Here is a 26,897-nt window from a genome sequence, read left to right as displayed (position 1 = left end):
CGTTTAGAGATGACTATCTCCAAGCTACTGCATTCAATTCAATTCTGTATTAATAAAAAAAATCCTTTTTCATCCTTTATATAGCCTCTGGTCTTATGCGAATACTATATTTGTCTGATCATGAGCAGTGAAATTGTATACATACAAAACCCCCGCCATCGTCACCCGCTTAGTCATCAATGGATATGACGCCTGCAAAATTTTGACCAAGAGGGTCGAAGCACATCTACAGGATTCTGAAAATTCGTTGGATATCACCAGATTTTCTCACTGGAACGGCCCTTGCTGTGCATATTCTGATCAGTGATCTGGTTTACTGCGAAATTGAGACCCTGAATTACTGCCCAAACGCTCTTTCATTCAAAGGATTTGCAGCTATACAACCCCACCCTCACCAACGCTGATTTACGAAGAGGGTATTTGACAACTGCCATATATTCCTGTCTTTTATTCTCAGATTCCAAAATTTTCATTGGAAAATTTAGACAGCTAATCACTTGGACTGTCCTGGTTTGACATTACCAGTTCTCCTATAATGTCCGGGTTCAGTTTTGGGTTTTCGGGCGACGATATTGATATCGATGACTCAGATATCAATGTTGGTGAGGAAGGAAATGTTAATTCTTCTCTGAATAATGATGATTCACTTCCAGAGCTGGTGGAAGCAAAAAGACATGAAATGGGCGAATGGGTAAGTTGGATATTCCCCTTATCTTTTCCAAGTGTATATTGAAATTGAGATATCATTTATGATATTTATTTTCCAAAGCTGTTTCAAATGGGAATATAAAGTCCCAGTTAATCTGAAAGTCTTTTTTCAAACCGGGATTTTATCTTTCATGTGACATTGAATAACCATATCACAGCTACCAGCTCTCCCATCTCAAATATCATTTAACAGGCTCTCAATCAATGCCTCTCAAGATGGCACTAAGAGGTCATTAACTCTTGCCCGTCGAGAGGTTTTCGACATTCGAACTCAGCTGATGGCAGAAGACAGCGCTGGGCAAGATAACGAAGAACTAATCGCCGGCCTTGAAGAAGGTGACATTAAGCCGCGTTTCTATGAAGGTGGTTTCAAGACTTGGGAGTGTGCATTGGACTTGGCAAAACTGGTCGTCAACGAACAGGGAGGGATGGGATCATCCGAGACTAGCAATGAGTGGGATGAGAATCGTCATGTTATCGAGGTTGGTTGTCTCTTTTCTACTGCTGTATGGGAGCATTATCATCACTGATATATGATTCTCCAGCTTGGTGCAGGAACGGCAATACCGTCTCTCGCTCTGTTCGCGCAGCTGTTATCACAGCCAGCACCAGTGGAGTCGACTACGTCTCAACGAAAAACTCATTTTACATTTGCGGACTACAATTCCGCCGTGCTTCGTCTGGTCACACTGCCTAATCTCCTCCTGACCTGGAACAATATCGTGACACGTCAAACTCTGGCAGCTCCTGTGGATGCGGATGCAGACAGTACACAGAAGAGTCTAGACCAGGAGGAAGAATTGGATATCACGCCTGAACTTTTGGAAAGCTTCGAAAAAGATCTCCGCCAGCGAAGTATCACAGTTGACTTCATTTCCGGTGCTTGGTCACCCGCTTTTGTCGATCTGGTTTTCTCTGCCAATGGACAAGGGACAAGCAAGACTTTGATCCTTGCGAGTGAGACGATCTATTCCCCATCGGCCCTGGGTATATTTTCAGAAACGCTGCTTGCGCTGCTGCGGCGATCAACCACTGCAAAGTCGAAAAGTCGTAGCTTGATAGCGGCCAAGAAGGTTTACTTTGGCGTTGGGGGAGGCGTGGATGAGTTTTTGGCTGTGTTGAGAAGTATCGACCAGAGCGTGGAAGTGAAGCAGCAATTGGATGTCAAGTATGAAGGCGTTGGGAGGGTGGTCTTGGAGATCGCAGAAGCTGGGCAATAATTCAACAAAAATATGCCGGCAAATCCGAAAGTGCATTGAATTGGAACAAATGAAAGTGAAATTGAATCAAGTATTGCTGGGGAAAACCCTCCCTCCTGGCATATGTACATACAAACGCATCCTTAGCTTCTGCTACTCTTGCCTATGATAGGCAGTATTCAAACAAATACAAGAGATCGATATTTTTTGCTTTGCCTAGTTATACAGAGAGACAACCTTGCCATCCTGCATACGAGAGACACGGGATTCCTCCACCTGCTGGTTCTCACGCTCGTAGTGGGAGACGACGCCGCTCAGGTTAGCGGACGAGCCAACAGGGACGTTGTAAGGAGATCCGCCGTTGAAGATGACCCTGCGGAAGGAATACTATCAGCAAATCGTGGTGGCTGGGAAGAAAAAAAACTGGGTCATGACATACTCAGGCTGCTTCAATTCATAGACAGCTCTGGGTCCCTGGGAGTGGAACAGGTGACGGTCAGAGGCAGCTTTCTCCATAACAGCAGTACGGATAGCGTTTCTCTCCTCAAAGACCTTCTCCGATGGGGTCCACTTCTGGATGAGGTTGGAAATCCATGATTGCGAACCGGACTCCTGGTTGGACTTGGTGAATTGGTATAGGACGAAGGCGGATGCAAAGGTGCCGACGGTGACATAGAAGCTACGCTATATGATCCAGATCGAACATTAGTCAAGACAGATCAAAATATGCAGCGGATAAGCTAGCAAATAAGAGAGGAGAGGTAGAGCAGGGGGGCCAATTAGATAGGAGGGGCGACAGGAACGTACGCCGAAGCTCTCGTTCACAGGCTGGGCATGATGGCCAGCGTGAGCGGCGTGGGAATCGAATCTTCGGGGTTGCTGATTCCGCAGCAGGTGCCGCGTCGAAGCCACTGATCGCCTGGCGAAGAACATGGTGTGGAGGGGGACAATTGGCAGCGAACAGTGATGATGCCGTTCGCCTACCCTTTCTGCCGGCGATGAGGTTGAAAGCGCGGCGGTTTCGACAGAGGGTCACGTGACCTAAACTGACGGATTAGGCCTAGTGCCGCACGAGCGCGTTTGGCCTCTTTGGGCGGACAGAGAGCGAGCAACGGAGAGCGAGCGAAACACCACGACCAATCCAAACCACCTCTTATGATGATGAAACTTACGCCGGTCAGATCCCTCAAGTGGGATCTTCGGAGTCGAGGCTGTTTGGGAAAATCCCTAGCTGCATGGAGCTATTTTGCTCGCCAGCGATGAGTCGTCTCGTCAATTGGCGGGTCGCTGCGTTGTCTCGCCAATGGTTCTCGATTCTACACCGCACTTAGGTGATGCTGATGCATCGCCAGCTGCCTCACACCGACTGCTCTCCACTGGTGGTTACAAGTCTCCATTAAGAGCGCGTCGATTGGGCTACCTGGTGCTGCCAATTCATGCAGGCCCCAAACGTTTGGACATCAAGGGCGACATGTCATCTAGCGCCGCTACCCCACATGTCCACCTTACCCTCTTTCTTTGCTCACGTTCAGTATGATTCATCCTGCCACCAGAAAAGAGAGGCAAACCAAAAGAGATTGCTCTCATCGTTGCTGCCCAATAATTCTACGAGGCGAGCCCGTCGGTTTTGTGTTGGCTGGAAATTAAAGATTGCGGACCCAGTTCTTTTTTTCCATTTTCGCCCTAATGCCTTCTTCTGCATCATCGGCCTCGTCTGACTTGGGTAGAACAATGGGTATCAATGCTACAATCCGGGCTCTCCAAGGGTCGGTCCGCTTCCGCCTCGTCTTCCAGCCCCCCTGAGGCAGCATGAGGCTGGTATTCTGGTTGTCGTGGTGTCATCTGAATCGAGGATTTCTTTTTTTGGCGTTACCTGAAATAGGTTATTAGCTGGCCATTTTTCCCCTTCATCTTCCCTCTCTTCATTCCTATTCCTCAGATTTTTCCATACTCTCAGGCCCCGCGACTTGATATCCTTTCCGACCTTCCTGAATCGTCTGCCTGCTTGAAAAGCTATCTGATACCGGCAGACTTGTCTTCGTGTACCCCCTCCATTTGTGCACCCTCGCATACTCCACTATAATTAGGAGCCCTTAATTTGGATTTCTTTTTTTCTTTTTTTCTTTTTTTCCTGCCTCTGCCTTGATTTGAAACATTCAGGCTTCTCGACTGATCATTTTCTGGGTCTTTGCGTCCTGCTGTTCGGAATATATCTTCTGAAGTCGCCGAACACGCTTGCAAATGTACAGTTCTAACTCAGCATCCGCCCAATCGATTCTCTGCTGACCTAGTCATCCCCTCCTTATCCAGTATTATCCTACTGGAAACACGTCTTTCAGCATCATTTGAACTTGGGCACGCATTAATCACCCTATAACCTAGCACAATGGCGAAGAAGAAGCCCGCCAACAAGAAGAATAATAAGAAGGGCAAGGCCCAAGATGTGCCAGAGAACCAGACACCTCAGACCCCCACTCCTGAACAACAACCACAGGAGCAGGAACAACAACCTCCAGTGCAAGAAGCTGCACCAGAGCCCACACCCGAATCAGCGCCCGAGCCTGCACCTGAGCCTACACCAGAAGCAGCACCGGAAACTGTACCAGAGCCTACATCAGAGCCTATCGCTGAATCAACAGCGGAGCCGATAATAGAATCCACCCCAGAGCCCGCACCAGAAACTGCCCCAGAAGCCACAGAAGAGCCAACGGCAGAGTCTACACTCGAGCCTGCATCAGAACCTGTTCCAGAGCCAACAGCAGAATCTACACTTGAGCCTGCATCAGAAGCCGCTCCAGAGCAAACAGCAGAGCCAACAGCAGAACCTACACTTGAGCCTGCACCAGGAGCTGCCCCAGAGACCACAGAAGAGCCAACGGCAGAATCCACACTCGAGCCTTCATCAGAGGCTGTTCCGGAGACTGCCCCAGAAACTGCTCCAGAGACCACAGAAGAGCCAACGGCAGAGTCTACACTCGAGCCTGCATCAGAACCTGTCCCAGAGCAAACAGCAGAGCCAACAGAATCTACATTTGAACCTGTACCGCAAACTGCGCTCGAGCCTACACCCGAGCCTGCCGCAGAATCTAATTTCGATTCTGCATTGGAAACCGCACCAGAGCCTACACCCGAGCTTGCTGTGGAACCCAACGCAGAGGCTACTGCAGAGGCTACTGCAGAGGCTACTGCAGAGGCTACTGCAGAGGCTACTGCAGAATCTGCATTCGATCCTGCTGCTGAAACTGCTCCTGAAACCCTGCCAGACAATTCATTCGAGCCTGCGCCTGAAGCTGCGCCCGAAACAGTGCCAGAGACTTCATTCGAGCCTGCACCAGAGGAGGCCGCGCCGGAGCCTACATCGGATCTTCCTGCTGAATCTGCCGCAGAGCCTTCGCCGGAATCTGCATTGGAAGCCGCGCCTGCGCAGGAGCCAGAACCAGTAACAGAGCTGGATCAGGAACAGCCACACGCTGCTGTCGAGCAGCCCCCGGCCCCCCTCGAAGCCGAGGAGACCCCTCAGTGGTCGGCCAGCATCGAAGAGAGTGGCTCTGCAAGACCAGCTAGCCCAGACCCCATCTCAATCCAGGAACCAGCTGTGAACGATGTTCCGAATGATTCTGAGATACATGAAGGACTACGCTCGGAGGAATTAGGGCAATCAGAACCGTTCAACGAGGCTGTTGAAGCTAGTGATAACGTGCTGAATGGACAACACGACACCGCAGAACACTCCGAACAGATCTCAACCACCGAAGACCAGGCCCCTATATTTTCACCAGCTCCTGCTTCGGCCTCCTTACAATCACCATCTTGGACGGACGCTAAAAACATAGCAAGTCCTCCCCGTTCGCGTGCCGGGTCATTTGCCGAGTACGCCACTGAAACGTCAACTGCTTTCCCCCCTGAACAACACAGGGTCGCTTCTCCTGAGCCCCAGATTGCATCTCCACCACCCCGGGCTGCTTCTCCTGTTCGCCAGGCAGCTTCTCCTATTTCAAAGCCTGCTTCTCCCTTGCCACGCACGAAGGCTGCGTCGCCTACCTGGAAACCTGCATCACCTGTCCGTTCCAAACCTGCGTCGCCTGTGCTCAAGTCGTCTATTCCGAAACCCACAGCAACTAAGGCTTCATCGCCTGTCTTGAAGACTGCATCACCAAGACAGAGGGCTGCCTCCCCCAGACAGAGACCTGCATCTCCTGTTCAGAGGGCAGCGTCTCCTGTAGCAAAGCCTGCCTCGCCAGTGCCGAAGGTCAGCAGTCCACTTGCACGCGCTTACAATTATATGCCCCCCATGATGTCTCCACATGCCACCCCTCCGTCCATGCAGCCGGTGATGCAACCGATGCCACCAATGCAGTCAATGCAGTCGATGCCGCCTATGCAATCGATGCAAGCGATGCAGCCAATGCAGTCGATGATGCAGCATGGGATGCCCGTCACGGCACCATCGTCTGCTCAAAGCTATGCTCAATACTCACCTGTCATGAGCTCTGCCGGGATGGCCTCTCCGTACATGAATTATCAACAACAACCTCCCCAAAATCATCACCAAGCCTCTCGCGGCTACATCGACCCCGCTTTTGCCCCCTTCCAAGCCATCAAAGAACTGTCAATGGTCAATGGGGGGCATGGGCTCGATCCGAAGGGAATGATGTCGCCTCCGGAGGGTGACGGTGAGCATATTCAGCTTCTCCAAAGGATCTCGGATGCTATTCCGGACATCAATCGCCTGCTCCATGGATACAAGAGTACTCAGAGCAAATTGTCCACCCGTGAAGCTGAAATCAAGCAAATTGAGGCTCAAAATGAGCAGGCTTTGATGCACAAGGACTTCTACATTGAAGCGCTACAGAATCAGATGCGGAAGACGGCAAACGAAGCCGCAGAAGAAGGCGCAAAGTTGAAAAACACAATCAACGAACTCCGAATGGAGCTCGGAAATCTGGAGGAAAAGCAGAGAGATCTTGAAGAAACTCTGGCTGACTCAGAGAAGTGCAACAAGGAGCTCTCGCTGAACAAGATCGACCTCGAGCGCCAGGTCACAAAGTTGACCAACAACATGCATGAAGCCCAGGAATCCCACGAAAAGGAAATCAAACAGAAGAATGAATCCCACGAGAAAGAAATCAAACAGAAGAATGAATCCCATGAGACGGAAATCAAACAGAAGAATGAAGCGCATGCGGACGCTCTTGCAACACAGAAACGGGAGATGACTGAATCGTTCGAGGAGATCAAGGCTGAAGACGAGAGGGCGGCAGCAGAAGCCTTGGCAACTCGCGAAGCACAGTTATTGGACCAACAGGAATCGATGAAGAATGATTACGAAGACCAAAAACAGCAAATGCAAGACTCTCACGACGCACTGCAAGCTACTCACGACACACTACAAACGAACTTTGACTCGACGGTGACGGATTTGACATCCACAAAAGAAATACTCGGTACCACTAGGTCTGAACTCGAAACCAAGATTGCAGAGCTGGAGTCCACCGCCGCTGAACTTGACTCGACACAAAATGACCTATCGACAACCCGCGACCAGCTGGCTGCCAAGGTTACAGAGTTGGATGAGGCCCGTGAGCAACATGCGCAAGAAGTCGAAGCTCTTAAGACCAGTCATGCGGAGCAGGTCGCCGACCTAGAAGGGCAGATTGCTCAAAAATCCGAACAAATATCTACACTTGAACAGGAGAAGGCGAAGCTGGAGGATGACGTTGCATTCAAGGAACAGCAGGTTCAAACCGCATCATCAGGAATGCGCACTACCATTGATAACTTGGACAAGGACTGTGAAAGGCTGAGGAAGACCTTGTCCAGCCTTGGCGAAGCAACTGACCTCAAGAGCACAAAGGGTGATCCATTCTTGTAAGTGACCTAGTGCATTGAGAATGTGTTTTTAGCGCACTTTCTTTTTTGAAAAAAAAAATTTTTGGTTTTTCCTTTCTGTCTCAGTTTCTTCTACTTTGTTTTTTCTTTTCCAAGATTGAAACAGACCACACTCGCTGCTATCTTGTTTCCATTTCTTCTTTCCCTTTGTTTCCCTTCATGTTCTTTAATAGATTGATGATGATGATGATGACGACATGTTGATAACGATATAAATGTACCTGCTCTGATAAGAATCTGAACTCTAGTTTGGACTGCTTCGATCAGCTTTCCCGTCTTATTGCCGCCCTGTCCAAGGAGCACTTTGCGTACCTTCCAATTGATCCACCAAAGGACATTCTATCCAAAATACCTTCGGAACTTCCATCGTTCCTTGATAATACCCCCGCATCGTGCGAACTGCGGTCAGCGTATGTGCAACATGTTATTTCGAAAACCCTAACGTATCGTATCTTCCATCCCTTCTTGTTCACATTGGGCCGGAGATATGACAAGGCAGACACTTTCTTCCAAATGCTGTCGATGGATATCCGACGCAAATCCGTAAGACGTGAAGCCTTCTGGAGACAGCAGACGCTCAAGGCTGCCTACACCACATCTGATGCCAAGCAGTCAATCAACGTTGTGGCTGGCGTGATCGTCGACGAGATCATCGACCACATTAAGCACTTTGCTGACCCCAAGCAACTGGACTCCCTGCTTACCGGGGTGAAGAAGATTGTCAAGCTCGCGGCGGAGACATGGCGACTGGCCCGTGTTGAACGTGAGCTTATCATGGCCTCGATCCCCTCGCCGAACTCGGAGGGTGTTTCGAACGAAGCGTGGGAGGAGTATGGAATCGCCAAGGAGGGCAGTGTTAGCTCCAAGGATGAGCCGACCCGCCATGTCATTCTCCGAACCTTCCCTCAAATCACTCGCGAGGCGGCCCATGAGGACTTTGCCGAAGATGCAAGCAAGACCAGTCCCTGCACGTACTCGCAGGGAACCGTCCTGTACTCGGACTCTCCGGTGGTGATGGCCCGACGTCAAGAAATCGCCAGCTCCAGGGACGGATCCTTGTCTCCTAAGCCACGCAGAGGAAGCAAGGATAGCATTTAAACGTGATATTACAAAAAACGAAAAGTGATAAACCTAATGACTGATGATTTGACTTATGATTGGGTGGTTTTCTCGACTTTGGTACCGACCAATTCTTACATTCTTTTTTTTTTCTTCTTTCGCATCTCTTGGCTATACCAAGGCTCATGTGCATTTTTATATTGTTTCATTTTGGGAGCAGTCCCTTTTTGTGATGATTTAATCTTGTAACTTTCAGCGATGCATGTATGATCTGTGTTATTATTATGTGTTTGGTGCGATTTGCCTATGAATGATGACGATGATATGATTTTCCTGATTGATGCTGCCGATCTAGTGCTATGAATGGATGATGTTTATCTTGTTTGACAACGGACACAGCCACTGTTTATGATGTCAGAGCGGTTGGTGTTTACAAGGATGGAATGGCGATGAATCTTCAACTCTTGTATATAGAAGGATATCTCAGACAGTAAAACAGGATGATAATATTGACACAAAACCACTCTCTAGTCTGTACAAGGAGCCGATGGACGATCGCATCATCCCGTGGCTTAGACAGCGACGGTCTGGCCATGATTTTCCGATGGAGAAGGGCACTGTCTACATAGCCTCACAGGGCTGAAGGCGTCCACGTTAGTTGTATTCTATCGCCCATGATACTGGTGGATCATGGCTGGTATGGAGTGTTCGATGCAAGATTGGATTTGGAATTCTCGATGATCATATCCAACCCTATTAACATGGTTGTATTAGGATAGCCATGCCATCCACGGATCTCGAGTATTGACGCTGGATGAACTGTGGATGAACACTGGTGGACCGTGGATGAGGATATTGGCCCGTGGTTGATACCCTCGTGGTACTAATAATAATCAGGTACTACTCTGTATAACCATCTGTAATGAGAATAATAACTTCACGATCCCCATCTGCTCTGTATAAATATAGGCACGATGATCATCCCTCGTTTGCTCAACCCCGCCCGGACTGCCACACCCGACAATGCGCCCAACTCCAAGTCTGACGCCGGCGTCTTTTTTGCCCTCGTTTGGCCCTCGCCAGCCGCATTCTTCCTCGTCGACCAGGATCAAAGAACCATCATTATTATTCTCTTCTCTTCTGTTCCGTCTTTGTCTGTCGCTTTCTATCTAGCCTCGTATCCCTGGCTCTGTCTGGCTCTCGTGGCTCAGTTCCTTCAACCCACTTCACAGCCACTGCAACTTCTCCATCATCACATCACAAGCTAATTCTTCCCACCCCCACTTGGGCCACTTCTCCTGAACCTGTCGCCTTCGCGTCAGTTATCCATTCTTTCCCGGTCTCTTCTTGCTCTTCTCCTCTCTTTTCTTCTCCTCTCATCCTCTTCTTCGTCCTGCAGAGCCTCATTCCGGCCCTGTCAGCCTACGGGAGAATACCTGCCCTTCCATTTGCCTCCGGTCGTATCTCCGGCATCAATTCGTGACTGCCTCAACTCTGCCCTGGATCTACGTCACTGCAGATGCCATCTTGAATCCCGCGCATCAATACTCTTGCTAATATCTCTCGTTTATATCTGTTTTTGTATCATCGATGGATTTCTCGACATGATTTTTCCCATTCTGCTACAGTTGTCTTTGCGTGCATTATTCTCCGCCTGAAATAGTACAAGGAACAAAAAAGGAAAGCGAAATAAACCACAAAAGAAATAAGAATACTTTTTTTCGAAATCTGGAACCATCAGACCATGTCGACTCTATCGCCTCAGTTTGTCCGAACTTCATCCCCGACAGAAATGGCCTTTCAGGATTCCAACTTTCAAGACCCCTATCTCTCCGCGCCGTTAGACCCGGAGGAAGCCTCGTTCAGGTCGACCGCGATCAGACTGACGCCTATGAGGGGCGGAGATCCCACCCAAAATGGCATGCGGGATCTTTCTCCATCTCCCTCAGATCGTCAGGGCGCATTCCCCCATGATCATGGCCTCAATCCCGCTTCTCTCCATGCTGGCAATCTAAATACTTTCAATGCCTCGATACCGTCTTCGAATTTCCTCAGCCCTCGAGAGAGTGCATTTAGTAGCCCGAGTGCTCACACTTCGCCCGATACTGATTATTGGGGAAGTGTGGACATGAACCTGAACTGTGACCAGCAACATAGCTTGATGGTCCCTCAGAACATGCACACCCCCGGTTCGGAGGGTTTCGATTCCATAGAAGGAGCCATTTCAACCCAGCTACTCAGCCCAGACGCCAGTTATAACCCGAGTCCGTCGCCTGAATTGACTAATACCATGCTCTCCGTCACTACAGGGGATAGCCGACTATCATCACCGAGTTTTCAGCATCATAGCTCTGGTGGTACACAGCATCAACAACAGACCCCGTCTTTGATCACGAGTCCCATGAGCGACAACCTGAGTGCCAACTGGGGCGCTGAATCCGCAAGAGCTGTCAGTCCCATAGTCAAGGTCGAAACTTACACTCGTGGCGACTCGCCCGAAAGAGATTCCTTCTCAAGACGACGACCCAGCCAATCGACCATGCACCTTCAGGTGAACGAGGACGACAATGATGACGGCGACGATGATAACGAACCAGATGACACTGGTTTCTCGGATTCTGGTCATTCCATCGCGCGATCCCACGATGGATCCTGGGTTCGTGATTTGACAACTGGACGGGCTGGTATTGACCCGACATCCAGGGACGATATCTTTGTGGTTAGCCCCGCTGAGATGGAGATTCAACGCGAGATCAATGAAAAGAATGAGGGCATCCGAACTTGGTCCGCTTCTGTGAGTGTCGCCAACAGCGAGGCAGGAGACGATACCCCCGTGCACCGGGGACGGAAAGAGCACAAGGGAAACAGGCGCCGAGCAAAGAGTGCAGGGGATCCGTCGCTACAGCAAGACTATTTCAACTATAAATACCGATATGATGACCCTACCATCCCTGGCCCGGGCATTCTGGTTCATGAAAGCAGTGACGAGGAACTCAGTGAATCCGCGTCCGAGTGGGCTGGAAGCGGATCCGAATCACCTCCAGTCAGTGTCATCCACACAACCTCACTTGAACAACACCAGCCAGAGGATGAGGAAAATTTGCCTAGCCAAATGTTACGAGGACCTCCTTGGCAGGATAACTATGACTCGGCCTCTCCAGCACCTAAAGTGCAACCCCAGAGTTCAAGTGCAGCCATGATGGAATTTTTACGCCGGGCCAGGGACATGGAAACGCTATCGCGTGCCGCGACCTGGGGCACACGGGAGGCGGATGTTAATAGCATCATCGGAGCGGGCGGATCATTTGAGAACCTGTCGATCAACGACGATCACGGCAAGAAACAGGAGAGACGGAGTAGCCTACGAAAGTTTCTCCCTAAAAAGACCGCTTCCAACCTGAAACGCCAACTGTCCGAAATTTCCGTCAGTCACCCTAATGGTGATGGTGTCCACCAAGATGAGAAAGCCAGTCTTCAGAGGAAGGACAGCTTCCCGCACTATCATGGTCGTAAATTGAGTATTGGGCGATCGCCCAAACAGTCCAATCTCAGCGCGGGAGGAGCCATGATTGCAATTGCAAGCCAGATGGCGGCTATTGGAGGCAGGGATTCCGTTCGTGCCGTATCGCCAAGCAAGCCGTCAGGCAACCCTTGGTATTCTCAAAAGACTCGCGGGAGAAGCAGGAGTGAAATACCCAGGCCTTCTTCACCGGGACTTGTTGACCTTATGACAAGCCATGGGGGACCCCCCGTGGCAAATATTGCCTACCCAACGAATTCTACCAACGACCAACCGGCCCAGCCAGTAAGGCCTGAGCCGAGACATGATGCCGGTGATGATGATGATGACGACGATGATGAAAATGTCGATGACAAGGGCTTGGTGATGGATTTCCCTGTTTTAGCCAGTCTGCCCGTGCCAACGATCGACGGCTTCAAGACACAGATTTCCCAGCTAAACCCTAGGCTTCAACCAGCTCTGCTCGAGCGTTTTGCAAATGAGCAGCTTAAGCGCTACAGAAAGCTGGTTGACGGCAAGCTTAACCACGGTCGTGCTGTGAGCAACAGTAACTGCACGGCTGGCCAATACTGCTTTGCCCAAGGCGGAGAAGCCAAAATGCTGGCTCCTCGGGCAAGTCCTCAAGACGATTCTGCTCATACCCAGTTCCAAATCCCAGGACAGGGGACGGTTGATGGTAACCCACAGGCTCTCGGGGAAAGCACAGTCACAGCGGCACAGTTTCCATTGGGCGTGCCACTGCCACCGGTCCAACGTCTTCCGGCGGAATTTGAGTGTCCCGTATGCTTCAGAGTGAAGAAATTCCAGAAGCCATCGGATTGGACCAAACATATCCACGAGGATGTACAGCCATTCACGTGTACCTTTGCCCACTGCAGTGATCCTAAATCATTCAAGCGGAAAGCAGACTGGGTACGCCACGAGACCGAGCGGCACAGGAAACTGGAGTGGTGGAGTTGCACCGTCCCTGACTGCCATCATACGTGCTACCGGAAAGACAACTTCGTACAGCATCTTGTCCGGGAGCATAAGCTGCCTGAACCCAAGGTCAAGAAATCCAAGTCCAAGAACTCCAAGGACCAGCCTGATATCATCACACCGGAAATGCAGGAAGAAGCCAACCGTGAGCGTGGGATTGAGATACTTTGGGAACTGGTGGAAAATTGCCGGCACGATACCCCGAAGAATCCTCGCGAGGAGCCGTGTCGATTCTGTGGCAATGTTTGCAGTAGTTGGAAGAAACTCACAGTGCACTTGGCCAAGCATATGGAACAGATCGCCATGCCAGTACTGGCGCTCGTGAAGGAGAGGGATCTTCCAGTCAACACGCTCGCAGAATTCAACCCTGCCGGACTTAATACGAACGCGCATGGGACGGCTGGTCTACCACCCTATCCGAACGGGATCAAACACGAACAGGAGGGGAAGTTGAATAATAATAATAACATGGACATGACGCAAGGGCCATATTCGAATAATAGCCATCAGCAACCGACAGGTCTTGCCATGTTTACCCCCACCTATCCGCCGCCCCACCTGACAACCACATTATCTAGCGGTTTTATCTCCGCTGAGCCCGAGTCATATAACGGTAACGCGTTCGATGAAGTGCCTGAGTATCTAGATGTGGATCTCCCGCGATCAGCAGGGGGCGAAACGCAATTCATGCCTCTGCAGCAGAATTCAGTGACCTACCCCCCACCATCACAGCCTATGTCCAGGCCACGAACACCCAACCTAGGAGTACCGAATCAATATCATCTCCCTATACCTTCGACGGAGCCTATGATTGATCCACAGGGCCAGTTCTGCATGTCTCCCGGTGCCGAGAGCAACTATAGCCATCCCACTTCCATCGCACAGACCCTATCGTATGATAGTTCTATGGTGACAGACTACACCCAAACCTGCGAGCCACACTATATGTGATGATCCCGGATTTCCCCTCGGTTGAGTTTTTTCTTTATTATTGTATTTTGATGCCCGGTTTCTTTTCTTTGCTTTTTTTCTTTTACACTTTTTGGAGGAAAATCATCCACGATCCCAGTTGCATCCTTGATGTTCGGTTATATTATATCCACATGATACCCTGGCACTTTGGGCGGTGTCTAAGAGTTGATGACCTTTTTTTAATTTATTATTTCTGTCTATTTTGGTTTAGATCTGTTCTATACGGAGTAATTCCATCAATGAATTTGCAGTACCAGTTTGGGGGTTTTGGACTCTATTTCGCTTTTGGACACCGTACTATTGTCGTCTCAGCCGAAAACGTCAGTTGGTATGATGGCGATGATTGGATCAAAGTGCATATAGCTAGCTAGCCGATGTTCCACAACGCCTGCAGCAGCCTCAGATAGTCAATCGAGATACAGCCTTGGGGGTAGAGCAATGGTTCGACAATTTCTCACATGTTTTGATCCTGGACAAGGGATAGAATGGAGACTTGAATCGTGAGTATAGTATGAAGGGAAATAGCACCGGTGGAATGGTCTGAGACGATGAGGGCTTTATTTCGGGTGCCCCATCACCCTTGGGCCGGGTGAAGGTTGGGCTCTTAGCTGCAGATATTAGGATTATCGTGATGCGACATGCCTGTAAAGTGATTCATCATCGTTGGAGGCCATCGCTTCTCGTCCTTACAGGCACAGCCACCGCAAACACGTTGCTTTCCCCAATCAGCGGTCGGTCTGGGGGATGATCCTCTCAACCTTACATGCCCCTCTTGTTTGCTTTTTTCTCTCACTCTCTCTTCTTTCTTTCTGGTCGAACTGACAGCCAGAAATAAATGCGACGGAAATAACAATGGTGGGCGGATGACGAAGCTTCATGGGTTCCTCGTGGTTGATGAGCCCCCTTGAATGAACGTTGATGAAGAGAGTCATCTTCATCCAGAGACAGCAGCATTATCACCATTCTTCTCTTCGCTTGTCCATAGTTGCGTTCTGACCCATCTTCCTTTTTTCAATCAGGGGCTCTTTGCATTTGACGGATGACAGGTGCGATTCTATCTCAACGACTAGCGAGTCCCTTTTTCAGCTGTCACTCGAACTAACAGCCCGCTAGTTATTATTATTACTCCCTCAGGACATTTGATCTGGAGACATTCCATTTCCAGCCCAGAAGTCGATCATCGATCATCCGGTCCCCCTGTCACTCTGTCACTGTCTGTGCGCGCCTTTTTAATTTTCTTAGATGATTTTCTTTTCGTTCTGCCTGGGACACGTTGACGACTGAGTCTTGGACTGGTTATCGCGTGGGGTTTGGCGGTTGATCATCACCGCATCTTTTAGCCACGCTCTCTCGCCCTCTCTGCTTCTCTTTTTTCTCACTCTTTGACTTTTTTTTTTTTTTTTTTCCAGTTGACTTGTTTTTTTATTACTATTATCTATTATATATGAGCACTTTTCGTCTTCATTGGATTGTTGGAATTTAATCGCCCTGATTATCGAGGGTTGTTTGTTATTGGATCACTATTACCACCGTGCACCTTTGCTTCATCCGAACCAAACCGAGGAAACAAAGAATAGCCTGATGGCTTGCTGATCCGCCTCAAATCGACAACTATCACCCTGATTCCGATCGATCTGGTCCATCGATAACAACCAAGTCAGAAGACTGTTTGTCCGTCTGAAACCGTTGCAAAACCGGGCAAGATCGAAATATCCCCACAGACGGATCCTCGGTCAGCTGCCATCGGTCCATCATGAGTGTATGTGACGGTCGTGCGCATTATATGATCCACTCTTGCTTCTTCTTGAGGCATCATTCTAGTTGTCAATGCTGATTATCGAGTTTGCAGGCAACACGATCCAGAGATTGGGACAACGGCGATGTCCTACAGGGCATCATGGAAACGCGGATGGTTCCGACCCCATCGCCAGTCGAACTATCCTCGGACGGCTTGACAGCCCCATCTGACCTCGCATTGGGAGATCCCACTTCCCTACTTGGGCTTCAGTTCGGCTCGGATCCCGCTGCCTTCTCTCGAAACCATACATCCATCCTTGGCCATTGGTTGTCGTACAACAATCAGTCACCCCCGTCCCCGCGAACTCGACCCCTGGATTACCCCCAGTACCATGTTCCGAGGATCTCAGTCTCGAGTGATCAGGATGCATGGAATCCCTTGCAAATCACAGGTGTTCCAGCGGCCTTTGGCATGCAGCACATGGGTAAACCCTCGCACATGGGTGATATGGACGGCCGATATTCCCACTATCAGTACAGTACACCCTCTGAAACTGGAAGCCAATACAATGGCCTGCAGCCATCGGACTCGGGATACGGCAGCAAGAGCTGTGCGACTCGCTCCGTAATCGATCAAGTCTGCAGCCCAAAGGCGGCACCCCGTGAGCAGGAACATGAACAGGGGGGACTCTTCGACCATGCTCCTGTCAAATATGGCGAGGAAGCAGGCGACTCCATGGAGAAGATGGAGTCTTCATCTTTGATGGGTCAGGATTCGATCCATTGTGATTACCCCGGTTGTCGGTGGACAGGAAAATGTCCTTCGGATAAAAAGTGCGTAGCAAACGCCCATTTTGCCTAAGCATTTGTGCTAATTTGCTCCAGGAAACACGAGGCACGGCATAAGAAGCTGTTCAAATGCGACGAGCCGGGCTGCACTAGAAAAGAAGGCTTCGGGACAATCAATGATCTCGCAAGGCACAAGAAGTGTGTGCACAAGCAAGAGCCCGAACGGGGACCCAAAGTTCTGTACATGTGTTTTGGGCAGAATTGCCCTCGTAGAAATAAGAAATGGCCCCGTTTGGATAATTTCAAACAGCATCTGGCACGAATGCACAACGATGAGAGCGCCGAAGACTTGCTGAGAAAGTGAGTGCTCCTCTGTTCTTGGGTGTAACAGGACAGTGCTGACAAGGTCTAGATCCAAGGAATGGTATGAAAAATGCGTCAAACCACAGGAAGTTGCACCGTCCTTGGTTGATCGCTTCTCGCAAGAAGAGCCCGAATTCCAGACACATCTGGTGCCTGAGTCGGATTATATGACTATGAAGACAGACTGCGATCAGGAGTCTTGCAACAATTCAATTGCCCCTGACCAGACGGTGATTCAACCTGACCCCATTCGATCTTCGGAAAGCTTGACCCTGAATCCCATCAAAATTCTCGATGATGATGAGGACGAGGACGATGACGACCATCATCATCATGTATTGAGTCAATCCCTGGCACAACCCTTACTTGCTGGTTCACAAACAGTTGAATTGCCAGGCCTCAAGTCTCTAAATCTTCCTCCAACCCTCGACCAGATTCCCTCGTCATCTTCTATGACCTCTCAACTGGGCGGTACAAAGCATGACAAGATGGAAGACATTGTCTCCGAAGCAGCAGGGAACATGATCAATGCATTGACGAAGATCATGAACAGCAACCAGCGGAGACGAAGCCAAGGAGAAGATGGGGAAGACATGATGGACCAAGGTACCGAGCTGTGCGATAGAAAGAGGGAGATGCTTCAGCGAATCCTGTCTGCAGCCCTGGACAAACTATCTACTCCCTCGGGTTCTACTCAGGTCAGCTTGTCTGGAGCATCCGACCCGATCCTGGATAAAAAGGACTGGATACAGTGTGACCGCTGCCCAAAACGAACGCGGTTACGTTGTGAGATGAAGTATGTGTTGACCCCTTCACCTCTGGTATGTGTCTGTTCTAACCATGGGTCCAGGAAGCACAAGAAGCGCCACGATCGACCTTATGGGTGCACATTCCATAAATGCAACAAAACATTCGGGAGCAAGGCAGACTGGAAGCGACACGAGAACTCACAACACTTTCACCTTCAAAGCTGGCGGTGCACTCTCCCGGATTCTACACAAAAAGACGACGATCTGCCTTGTGCCCGTCTATTCTACCGGCAAGAGATTTACGTCCAGCATCTGAGGAAACACCATCAAGTCAGTGAAGATGAAGTACAGACAGGTCTCTCTCGAAACCGCATTGGTCGAAATGGCCAGTCGCAGTTCTGGTGTGGCTTTTGCCGAGGAATTATCCCTCTCAAGACCCAAGGTCTCGCGGCGTGGAACGAGCGATTCAATCACATAGATACGGAACACTTTAAGAAAGGGGAGAGAATCGGGGATTGGCTACCGCCATCGGGACACTTGACGAAGCGACGGGAGAGAGAACAGGAGAAACAGCAAAGGATGGTGAATGGGAATGAGCTTGGAGAGGAAAACAGCGACGATGATGACACTGAGAGCAGCAGTTGCTGCATGTCAGAGGACGAAATGAGCCAGGATCCGGCTGAGAAGCTCTCTTTCGAACACTGTGATTCTCATTCTGCCTCAATCTCCTACTCCCCGTCCGAGGCGACCATTCCGCAAAAGCGAAAATACGCAGCACCTCACCCACCGCAAAACCCTCCGCGCCAGCGCAGCAGGACTGAGGGGGCGAGTACTGGGAAGAAACCAAAAGGCAAGGCCCCGATGTTGAATTCCGATCCTGTATATCAGCAAGCCATGAGTGCCAGTCAAGATCCGACAACGGAGTCTGCGGGTTTCATCCCGGCGAAAAATACACGACCAGAGCAAGGCCAAACGTTTTTCAACTGCGTTGGTCTTCCTTCTTCTGATGACGGTTGTATCAGCCGAGCTGATGAGGACGACACAGTGTCGGTGTCGGCAGGGTCTGTTTTCGCTGGCCTGCATGGACCAATGTCTTTACTGCCCCCATACCTTGTGTGATAGCTGTGAAAGGGATAATCTCTCTACAAATGGGGTCTCATGATATATAGTCAGTTATAAGAGCTGTAGATAATGTTTGGTGATGGACTTGTAAGTCATCCCGATCTTAGCATTCTTTCTTTTGTTAGCGTTGATGAAATAATGATACATTTACGTTACCTACAAAGTATATATAACGGTCGACACATATCCCACAATAGCCTGTCACAAAAGCAGCAAAGATGATTAAATTTACACAAGTCGATTCAGTCATTGAGGTATAATACACGAAATAAAACAGACGATGCTGTGGAAAATGGTAGATGATTATTTCTGTGAGGCTGTCACTTCCCTCGCCTTCTTCTCCAGAGCTGCAACTTGTTCTACGAGAATCAATTAGTAAATCATAAAACAAAAGATGGAGATAGAGGATAAAACATACGATTCTTCTCATATTTCGTCTCATCCATCTCGAGCTTCAACCACGTCCAGTAAATCACCTGATATGTGAAAATGGCACCCAGGAAGACCTTGGCGAAGGGGCTGCTAAAGGTTTTGTACCGCGCCAACTGGGAATTATTAGAACTGTAATAGAATAAAAGAAACAGAATTCAAAGTCAAAGAAGGATATACTCACTCCCTCCTTGTAGTGATTGGGTTGAGTGGATGATGGTGAGTTGAATCGGGGACGGGTGGTGGTCAATGTTCTTCGTCCGGCGAAGAGGGACGAAGGAGATACACGGGGGACAGCTCGAGAGAACATTTTGATTCCAAGTTCATTCAATTGAGTTTGCTTTCTTTGATGAGGATGGAATATTAGGGCTTGGTTATGGATGAGATGGAGATTGTCTACATTTGCATAGGTTAGGATCTTCTGGAGGGAGGGGTTAGTCAGCGCTTAGTCATGGGATGATGTTGGCTACTGCTGGATTTTATGAACTTGGATTGTAAAATTATTTAGATGAGATGAGCTATAGAGGATAAAATGTAATCGATTGGGATAGTAATTTATTCATTATGAGCAAGTGGAAACTGGGCTTCATCCATGCAGAGATTGTGTGAATAACTAGCGGTGAGATATACACAGAGCATCGTCTACACGGATGTAAATAAACAGGCATAATATGCAATAATATATAATACTATCCATATAATAGATATATCAGCTTCTCTAGACAATAATACATCAATATATAACATAAAAACCTCCTATAAACACTCCAGATTAGTCCTTCACATCGACGAGCTGACTCAGCAATCACATGATATCAAACTGGAGTTCCTTTTGGCACACCAAATGACGGGGAGGAGCCAAAAGGCGATAAGCTTCGGCCCTGGGGAAAGCTCTCTGTTCCTGACACTTTTTCTCCTTCTCTGACCCCCTCTTTCAGGCCGCTGTCGACCTGCTCTGGTCGCCCCAGAACCCTCCTAAAAACGTGGAATTCTGATGGAAATCCTCCATTCGACAGACTACGGATTCTCTACAGATGATGGATAGCTTAAACCCCCCGTTCTACGTGGTTCCTGGAAGGGGGTGTTGACCGCGCCGCAGCAGCGAAAAAAAAAAAACAGCTGCAACAGCTCCAGTATTTCCTTCTGCCGTGGAGCTGCAATGGTCGATTCTGGGGCACGTGCGCCGCGGGACGGTGGCGGTTCTAGGCCCAATCTAGTTAGGCGTGGCTGAGCACCCTCTCTTTGTGTGTGGCTGAGGCGAAAGCAAGCAAAAGGCGTCGCGAGTCTTTCCGCCCTTAGAGACGCAACCCACGGAACAAACGAGTGAACCTGCTGTCGACGGGTGTCTTTGCGGGCATTTGTTCTTGTCCACCATCATCCTCAACTTTCTTGCTGGCTGTTTTTCATCTCCCCGGTGCTGGTTGTGACGCGTCTGGCTGTTGGTGGCTGTGAGATTCCCACTTCTCCTGCCCTTCCACCCTCTCTCCGGCCTGCGCATCATTTCCCGTCGCCCCGTGTTATAGCTACTACTTGCATACTACAACTATACAGCCCAGCTGTGGCTCGCTTGATAACATTCATTGATGTTCGACCCTGGGTGGTGATCCTAGACACCATTGTCCTGCCCATGCAGCATTGTTCAATTACCCTGATAAACAGCGATTTCTCTTTGTCTCGTGAATAATAATAAATAATACCCTTCCAACCGCATTATTGACCGGTGAGTTCATTCAGGACTCTATCAGACCTTTTTTTACCGCGCTTTATATATCTCTAGCACCTAATCTTTTTTTGTTGTTGTTTTCCGTCCACCTAGACTTCACCTGCGTCTGCTGACATGGTTATTGTGAAAAAGATTTCTTCCGGTCTGCTCTGGCGCGACACTATGGCTCGTGGCAAACGCTCAATTGAAGAACTCGCCAACAAGTCCGACTCCGACGACGACGATTACAGTGACCATCCTGTGCGCTCAGCGCGACAATCCGCTCCCAGATCGAAATCCAGAAAGAAGTCCAAGCCGGCGAAGAAGAAGGCACGCCGCGATTCGGACGATGATATCTCCGATGATGATATAATAAGTGACGAAGATGAAGTGACCCCCGATGAGTCGGAATCGGAAGAAGAAGACCCAGATGCGGCCAGGAACGCAAGAGGGTTAGTCTCTCGGAGGGCAGCTCGCAATCGACCGGTTTATAATGAAGACAGCATGGAGGACGATATAGCGGAGCCGGACGATATCGAAGACGAAGAGGACCAGGTCAGACCAGTCTCTCCACAGAAGAACCGCAAAAGTACCGTGATCACGTTGAAGGTCGGCAATGCTCTCAAGCGGCAACAGGCACCGGACTTCTCTGGGAATAGACGGATGACTCGACGGACCCGTGACCCATCAGAGGATATCTACGCTCTTACGAATTCCGGTCGCCATGCCGAAACCGTCCACTGTGGTACACATAGCCCAGAAGCTGAAGCCATACAACCAAATCGCCGAGGATCCCGTGCTTCAAAGAATGTCATTCCCGAGGAAGAAGAGAATGATACGCAGCCTAACGAAGATGAGGTTGATGTTGTTGATGAGACTACAATGGAGATCAGGGGCTCCCAACTGGAAATAATGGAAAGCTTCGAAGAAGGCGCACCTCCAGCGACCGACGGTCAAAAAGAGACCGGCCAAGCTGAGGAAGAAGGGTTCATCCCTGAGTCTGAAAATGGGGAGGCCAAAAATGAAGACGGCGAAGACGACGACGATGATGAAGGCCCGACAACGCGAAGGCGAAGCAGACCAAATCGGAATCTGCAAGCCGAGGAAGAAGCTCAGCCAGAAGAAGAGGAGGCGCGAAACCTTCGTCGTTCGGGTCGAAAGAAACCTCAAAGCTCACAACGCAAACAAGACGAAGAGAGTGATTTCGAACCCGAGGAGGAGGAATCGAATGACGATGATGAAATGTCTCAATCTGCAAAGTCCCATGGCTCTCCACGGAAGGCAAGCCAAGCCCGAGATGATGATGAGGACAGCACTGCTGCTAGGCGTCCAGGCCTACGGAAGAGAGCGTCTCGGTCTCGTGGCCAGTCGGAAGCTGGGGGTGATATCGCAGATGAGTTGGCAGAGGAGCTCGAAGAACTCCGGCCAAACCGCCGTCGTAGACTACAGCCGGAAATCATCTACGAGAAGCCTCGGCGCAGCCGGAAGGATGTCGACTACAGAATCATTCGGCCGGATCTCGTTCTACCCATAGAAGAAGCCGAGAACGAGGTCCATGAATCCCCCTCGCGGCGTGGCCGAGGAGGTGGCGGCGGTGGCAGCTGGCAGCGCACTCTGTTCCCAACATATGGACCTTTTGGCGGTGCCGGACCATCTGCGATTCTGGCTCCTCCAGGAGCGCCTGCTAATACAGGCATGGACAGTGATAGCAGCGATGACGAGGTCATGCAGCGTCCCAAGCCTTTAGGTGCTGGCGCTGGCTCAACAGCTGCCGTTGGGCAAGGCGCCGGCCTAGTTACTCCAGGCCAAGCCCACGGGCACGATGCGCAAGGACTTTCAGGAACGCCTGCAAATCTCGGTAAAGTCAAGGATAAGCAAGCCCTCGCGGATGCAGATCCACTGGGTGTCGACGTGACTGTCAACTTTGACAGTGTTGGAGGCTTGCAAGGGCATATCGACCAACTGAAGGAGATGGTTTCTCTTCCACTTCTGTATCCAGAAATCTTCCAGCGCTTCCACATTGTTCCCCCAAGAGGTGTTCTCTTCCATGGACCCCCTGGTACCGGTAAGACATTGCTAGCCCGGGCTCTGGCGAACAGTGTCAGTTCTGAAGGGCGGAAAGTCACCTTTTATATGAGGAAGGGTGCTGATGCACTGAGTAAATGGGTGGGTGAGGCTGAAAGGCAGCTCCGGCTGCTTTTTGAAGAGGCCCGCAAAACACAACCCAGTATCATTTTCTTCGATGAAATCGACGGTAAGTCACGGCGTGCTCAACATTAATGCGAACAATGTGATTGCTAATTCTCTTATAGGTCTGGCCCCCGTAAGGTCAAGCAAACAAGAACAAATCCACGCCTCCATTGTCTCAACCCTCCTGGCCTTGATGGATGGTATGGATGGTCGTGGTCAAGTCATTGTTATCGGTGCGACAAATCGACCAGACTCCATCGACCCTGCACTTCGCCGCCCTGGCCGCTTTGACCGTGAATTCTACTTCCCCTTACCCAATAAGGATGGGCGGCGTTCCATTCTTGATATCCACACAAAGGGCTGGGATCCACCTCTCCCAGGTGATGTCAAAGATCAACTAGCCGAGATCACCAAGGGCTATGGAGGTGCGGATCTTCGTGCTCTTTGTACAGAAGCTGCGCTTAATGCGGTGCAGCGACGATACCCTCAAATCTACAAATCGGACCAGAAGCTTATCATAGACCCCAAGACGATCGATGTCAGCCCTAAAGATTTCATGCTTGCAACAAAAAAGATGGTGCCGTCATCGGAAAGGTCCACATCCTCCGGTGCCTCAGCGCTCCCCAACGCTGTCGAGCCATTGTTACGCAACTCTCTGGTTGAGATACAAGGTCTATTGTCTGAAGTCATTCCCCAACGAAAGCGGCTCACTGCTCTGGAAGAAGCACAGTACGAGGAGCCAGAAGGCTCAGGAAGCTTCCGGCGTGAGCAGATTTTGCAGGAGTTTGATCGATCACGAGTGTTTAGACCAAGGATGCTTCTCCGTGGGCACCAGGGGATGGGCCAACAGTACCTTGCTGCTGCCCTCCTACACCATTTTGAAGGACTCCATGTTCAAGCGTTTGATCTTCCGACTTTGCTCAGTGATTCAACTCGCTCACCCGAAGCAGCTGTGATCCAGCTCTTCTCTGAAGTTAAGAGACACAAACCCAGTGTCATTTACATTCCAAACATCCAAGCATGGTTCGAGACCGTGGGACAGGCCGTTATATCCACATTCATGGGACTTTTACGCTCTATACCCCCCACAGACCCTGTTTTGCTGCTAGGAGTCCTGGAATCGAGCGGGGAAGAAGTAGAAGCCGGGTTGTTGCGGAATATGTTTGGTTTCTCGAAGAAGAACCTCTATGACTTGAAAGCTCCTGACAATGGTGCGCGGTACGAGTTTTTCAGCAAGCTAATTGACTACGTAAAGACATCACCGTCTGAGTTCCCAGATCCTGAGAACCGTAAACCGAGGCAACTGGAAGCATTGGAGATCGCACCGCCACCACCACCGAAACCGGCAACCCCACTTACAAAGGAACAACTTAAGGCGCAGAAGAAGAAGGATCACCAAACTCTAAACCTCTTGAAGATCAGGATTCAGCCCATTATGGACCAGATCAAGAAGTACAAGAGGTTCAGGACTGGTGTTATTGATGAGTCACAAATACGATATCTCTGGGAGGAGGAAAACCCGAACATCGTAACCAGCGACTTGCCAATTGAACAACGGACAACATTCCGACCATTCGAGAAAGCATATGACAAAAATGGTGCCCCAGGTCTTCGGGAGGCTGTTTCTGGCAAATTCTTCTACAACATGGAGATTGTCACCATCGAGAAGCGCCTATCTAACGGATACTACAAACGTCCCTCGGACTTCTTGGCTGATATCAAACGGTTGACCAAGGATGCACGGCAGCTTGGAGACCAAGAACGGTTGCTGCGAGCAAATGAGCTTCTGTCTAATGTTGAAGTCGACATCGCTACCATCGAGCAGGCTGAACCAGCTCTTGTTGCAGAGTGCGAGAGTGTTTACCTCCGAGAGTTGGAGAGAGAACGGATTGCAGTGGAGCGGGCCAAAAAGGCCGAGGAGGAAGAGGAAAACTTTGCAGGCCGTGCCGCGGTCACTCAAGTACCACATGGGAATACTGAATCGGGCCCATCTAGCGGGCCTGTTGTCCTAGGAGAGTCCTTTTCAGATGGCAGGCCGAATACCCCTGCTCGACCGGTGACCCCCTCGCGACGCTCGAACGTGAGCTTTTTGACCAACGGGTATCACCAAGGCGGAGATTCAGATCTCAATGATCTGAGCAATCATGCTCAGACAAGTCATGAATCGCATGAGTCTCAAGGAGACGGAGATGGGGATACTTATATGACCAATTCCGAGGATCATTCGGGCGAGGGAGACACGCAAAATAGTTCATTCGGGCCATCTGCACAACCCAAACCGCCTTATTCGCATACCGCACCCTCTCAGCAGATTCGGCGAGAGTCGGGTCTCTCCAGTTTCTCGCAGAAGGGGCCTATGACCCCCATGGCTCCTGGATCTCAGCCGAATGACTACACCAACGAGGCGTCCACCACGCAGACGACTTCAGACAAGAAGTCATCGGAACTCTCGTATATCCCTCACTACCACACCCAAAGCCCTGTGGCAGGCCACGGTGCGAGACAGGATTTCCCGGATCTTACGCAATACCCGGATCGTGTATCGCAGGAGGATCATCTTCCCGATACCCAGCAATGCGAGAGCAGCCAGGCCTCTCCCCGGCCGCAGGACTCCCAGGCCAAGAACGCAGAACTTGGGAATTCCGACAACAACGCGCCAAATGGCAGCCAGTCCCAACCCAAGCAGCAGCCGCCTGTGCCTCTTTTTGATGCACCCACAAAGAACCCAACTCATAACCCTACGAACCTAAAATCCTTATTGAACAACGATGACCTTTCGCCGAAACTGGTGTTGGACTACGAGTACATCGATCAGCTTCATGAGCAGCTCACACAGCGGACCAGTGGCTGCTCCGTCGAGCAGCTGGAGCAGATCAGCACCAACCTGATGGACTATGTCTGGCGCATGCGCAGCGAATGGAACCGCAGCAAAGTGGCAGCTGGGATTACCGAGACCTTCAACGAAGTGCTGGAAGACATGCAAGCCATGCAGGAGATTGGACCTATTAGTCAGAGGACGAAGGAGCAGTTGGGATCAAGTTTCTAGCTATAGCGCCAGCGATGACGATATCCCTTTTCGATTTTATTTCTTTCTTTTTCTTCCTGCTTGATTTCAATGGCCATGGGTTTGTTTTGGTTTGGGGGCATTTGTTTGAACGAGACTCGTGTAATGAGGTCGACGGCGGACTATCTGTGATTTCTTCTCATTATATCAATCTCCTCTTGCGTGCATTCTCTGTCTCAATTTATTTTCATTTCATCAATCTGGGGTTAACATAGCCTGTGAGACTTTTGAGTCTTGTTCTGCTGTTCTTTTGTTTGTGGGTTGCATCTCCCATCCTAGACATATTTTTTCTTTCTTCTTTTTTTTTCCCCCTTTTTTTTCTTTCTCTTTCTCTTTCTATCTTCGTTTCTATTTCATTGCCTGTAGATAAACAAATACATAAGCCCACTCATGGCCTTGACCTGCATCGTTTCTCTCACAGTAATCA

At 49.9% G+C, this 26,897-nt stretch overlaps 7 protein-coding genes across 7 annotated transcripts; 5 read left to right on the top strand and 2 right to left on the bottom strand.

The window, feature by feature from the left end:
* Window positions 1-535: 535 nt before the first annotated feature.
* Window positions 536-1,928, top strand: ASPWEDRAFT_117361 (protein-histidine N-methyltransferase; the record flags this gene model as incomplete). The annotated part of the gene is made up of 3 exons (XM_040828728.1): window positions 536-691; window positions 867-1,190; window positions 1,254-1,928. The coding sequence occupies 3 exons, from the start codon at window positions 536-538 to the stop codon at window positions 1,926-1,928; spliced, it is 1,155 nt and encodes a 384-aa protein (XP_040685520.1).
* A 97-nt stretch (window positions 1,929-2,025) lies between these two features.
* ASPWEDRAFT_639017 (putative NADH-ubiquinone oxidoreductase 178 kDa subunit) lies at window positions 2,026-3,157 on the bottom strand. Its single transcript, XM_040838713.1, has 4 exons — window positions 3,080-3,157; window positions 2,715-2,948; window positions 2,347-2,591; window positions 2,026-2,280 (listed from the first exon to the last, which is right to left on the bottom strand). The coding sequence occupies exons 2-4, from the start codon at window positions 2,838-2,840 to the stop codon at window positions 2,124-2,126; spliced, it is 528 nt and encodes a 175-aa protein (XP_040685519.1). The 5' UTR covers window positions 2,841-2,948; window positions 3,080-3,157; the 3' UTR covers window positions 2,026-2,123.
* A 1,136-nt stretch (window positions 3,158-4,293) lies between these two features.
* Window positions 4,294-8,894, top strand: ASPWEDRAFT_118145 (uncharacterized protein; the record flags this gene model as incomplete). The annotated part of the gene is made up of 5 exons (XM_040828794.1): window positions 4,294-4,506; window positions 4,780-5,211; window positions 5,365-6,263; window positions 6,369-7,775; window positions 8,045-8,894. 5 exons carry the CDS (start codon window positions 4,294-4,296, stop codon window positions 8,892-8,894), a joined length of 3,801 nt encoding a protein of 1,266 aa, XP_040685518.1.
* A 1,705-nt stretch (window positions 8,895-10,599) lies between these two features.
* ASPWEDRAFT_175158 (putative C2H2 finger domain protein) lies at window positions 10,600-14,304 on the top strand (the record flags this gene model as incomplete). The annotated part of the gene is made up of 1 exon (XM_040831321.1): window positions 10,600-14,304. One exon carries the CDS (start codon window positions 10,600-10,602, stop codon window positions 14,302-14,304), a length of 3,705 nt encoding a protein of 1,234 aa, XP_040685517.1.
* Window positions 14,305-16,078: 1,774 nt separating this feature from the next.
* Window positions 16,079-19,082, top strand: ASPWEDRAFT_175157 (putative C2H2 finger domain protein; the record flags this gene model as incomplete). The annotated part of the gene is made up of 5 exons (XM_040831320.1): window positions 16,079-16,084; window positions 16,175-16,896; window positions 16,948-17,211; window positions 17,264-18,010; window positions 18,065-19,082. The coding sequence occupies 5 exons, from the start codon at window positions 16,079-16,081 to the stop codon at window positions 19,080-19,082; spliced, it is 2,757 nt and encodes a 918-aa protein (XP_040685516.1).
* A 306-nt stretch (window positions 19,083-19,388) lies between these two features.
* ASPWEDRAFT_117655 (uncharacterized protein) lies at window positions 19,389-19,824 on the bottom strand (the record flags this gene model as incomplete). Its single annotated transcript, XM_040828756.1, has 3 exons — window positions 19,389-19,444; window positions 19,504-19,630; window positions 19,699-19,824. The coding sequence occupies 3 exons, from the start codon at window positions 19,822-19,824 to the stop codon at window positions 19,389-19,391; spliced, it is 309 nt and encodes a 102-aa protein (XP_040685515.1).
* A 1,575-nt stretch (window positions 19,825-21,399) lies between these two features.
* On the top strand, window positions 21,400-26,452 carry ASPWEDRAFT_53635 (chromatin segregase YTA7; the record flags this gene model as incomplete). Its single annotated transcript, XM_040837921.1, has 2 exons — window positions 21,400-23,470; window positions 23,529-26,452. The coding sequence occupies 2 exons, from the start codon at window positions 21,400-21,402 to the stop codon at window positions 26,450-26,452; spliced, it is 4,995 nt and encodes a 1,664-aa protein (XP_040685514.1).
* Between the last annotated feature and the right edge of the window lie 445 nt (window positions 26,453-26,897).

This window comes from Aspergillus wentii (genome assembly GCF_001890725.1).
Source record: "Aspergillus wentii DTO 134E9 unplaced genomic scaffold ASPWEscaffold_7, whole genome shotgun sequence".
Classification (NCBI taxonomy): Eukaryota; Fungi; Ascomycota; class Eurotiomycetes; order Eurotiales; family Aspergillaceae; genus Aspergillus; species Aspergillus wentii.
Note: the sequence above shows the minus strand (reverse complement) of the source record. Positions and strands in the feature narration are given on the sequence as shown.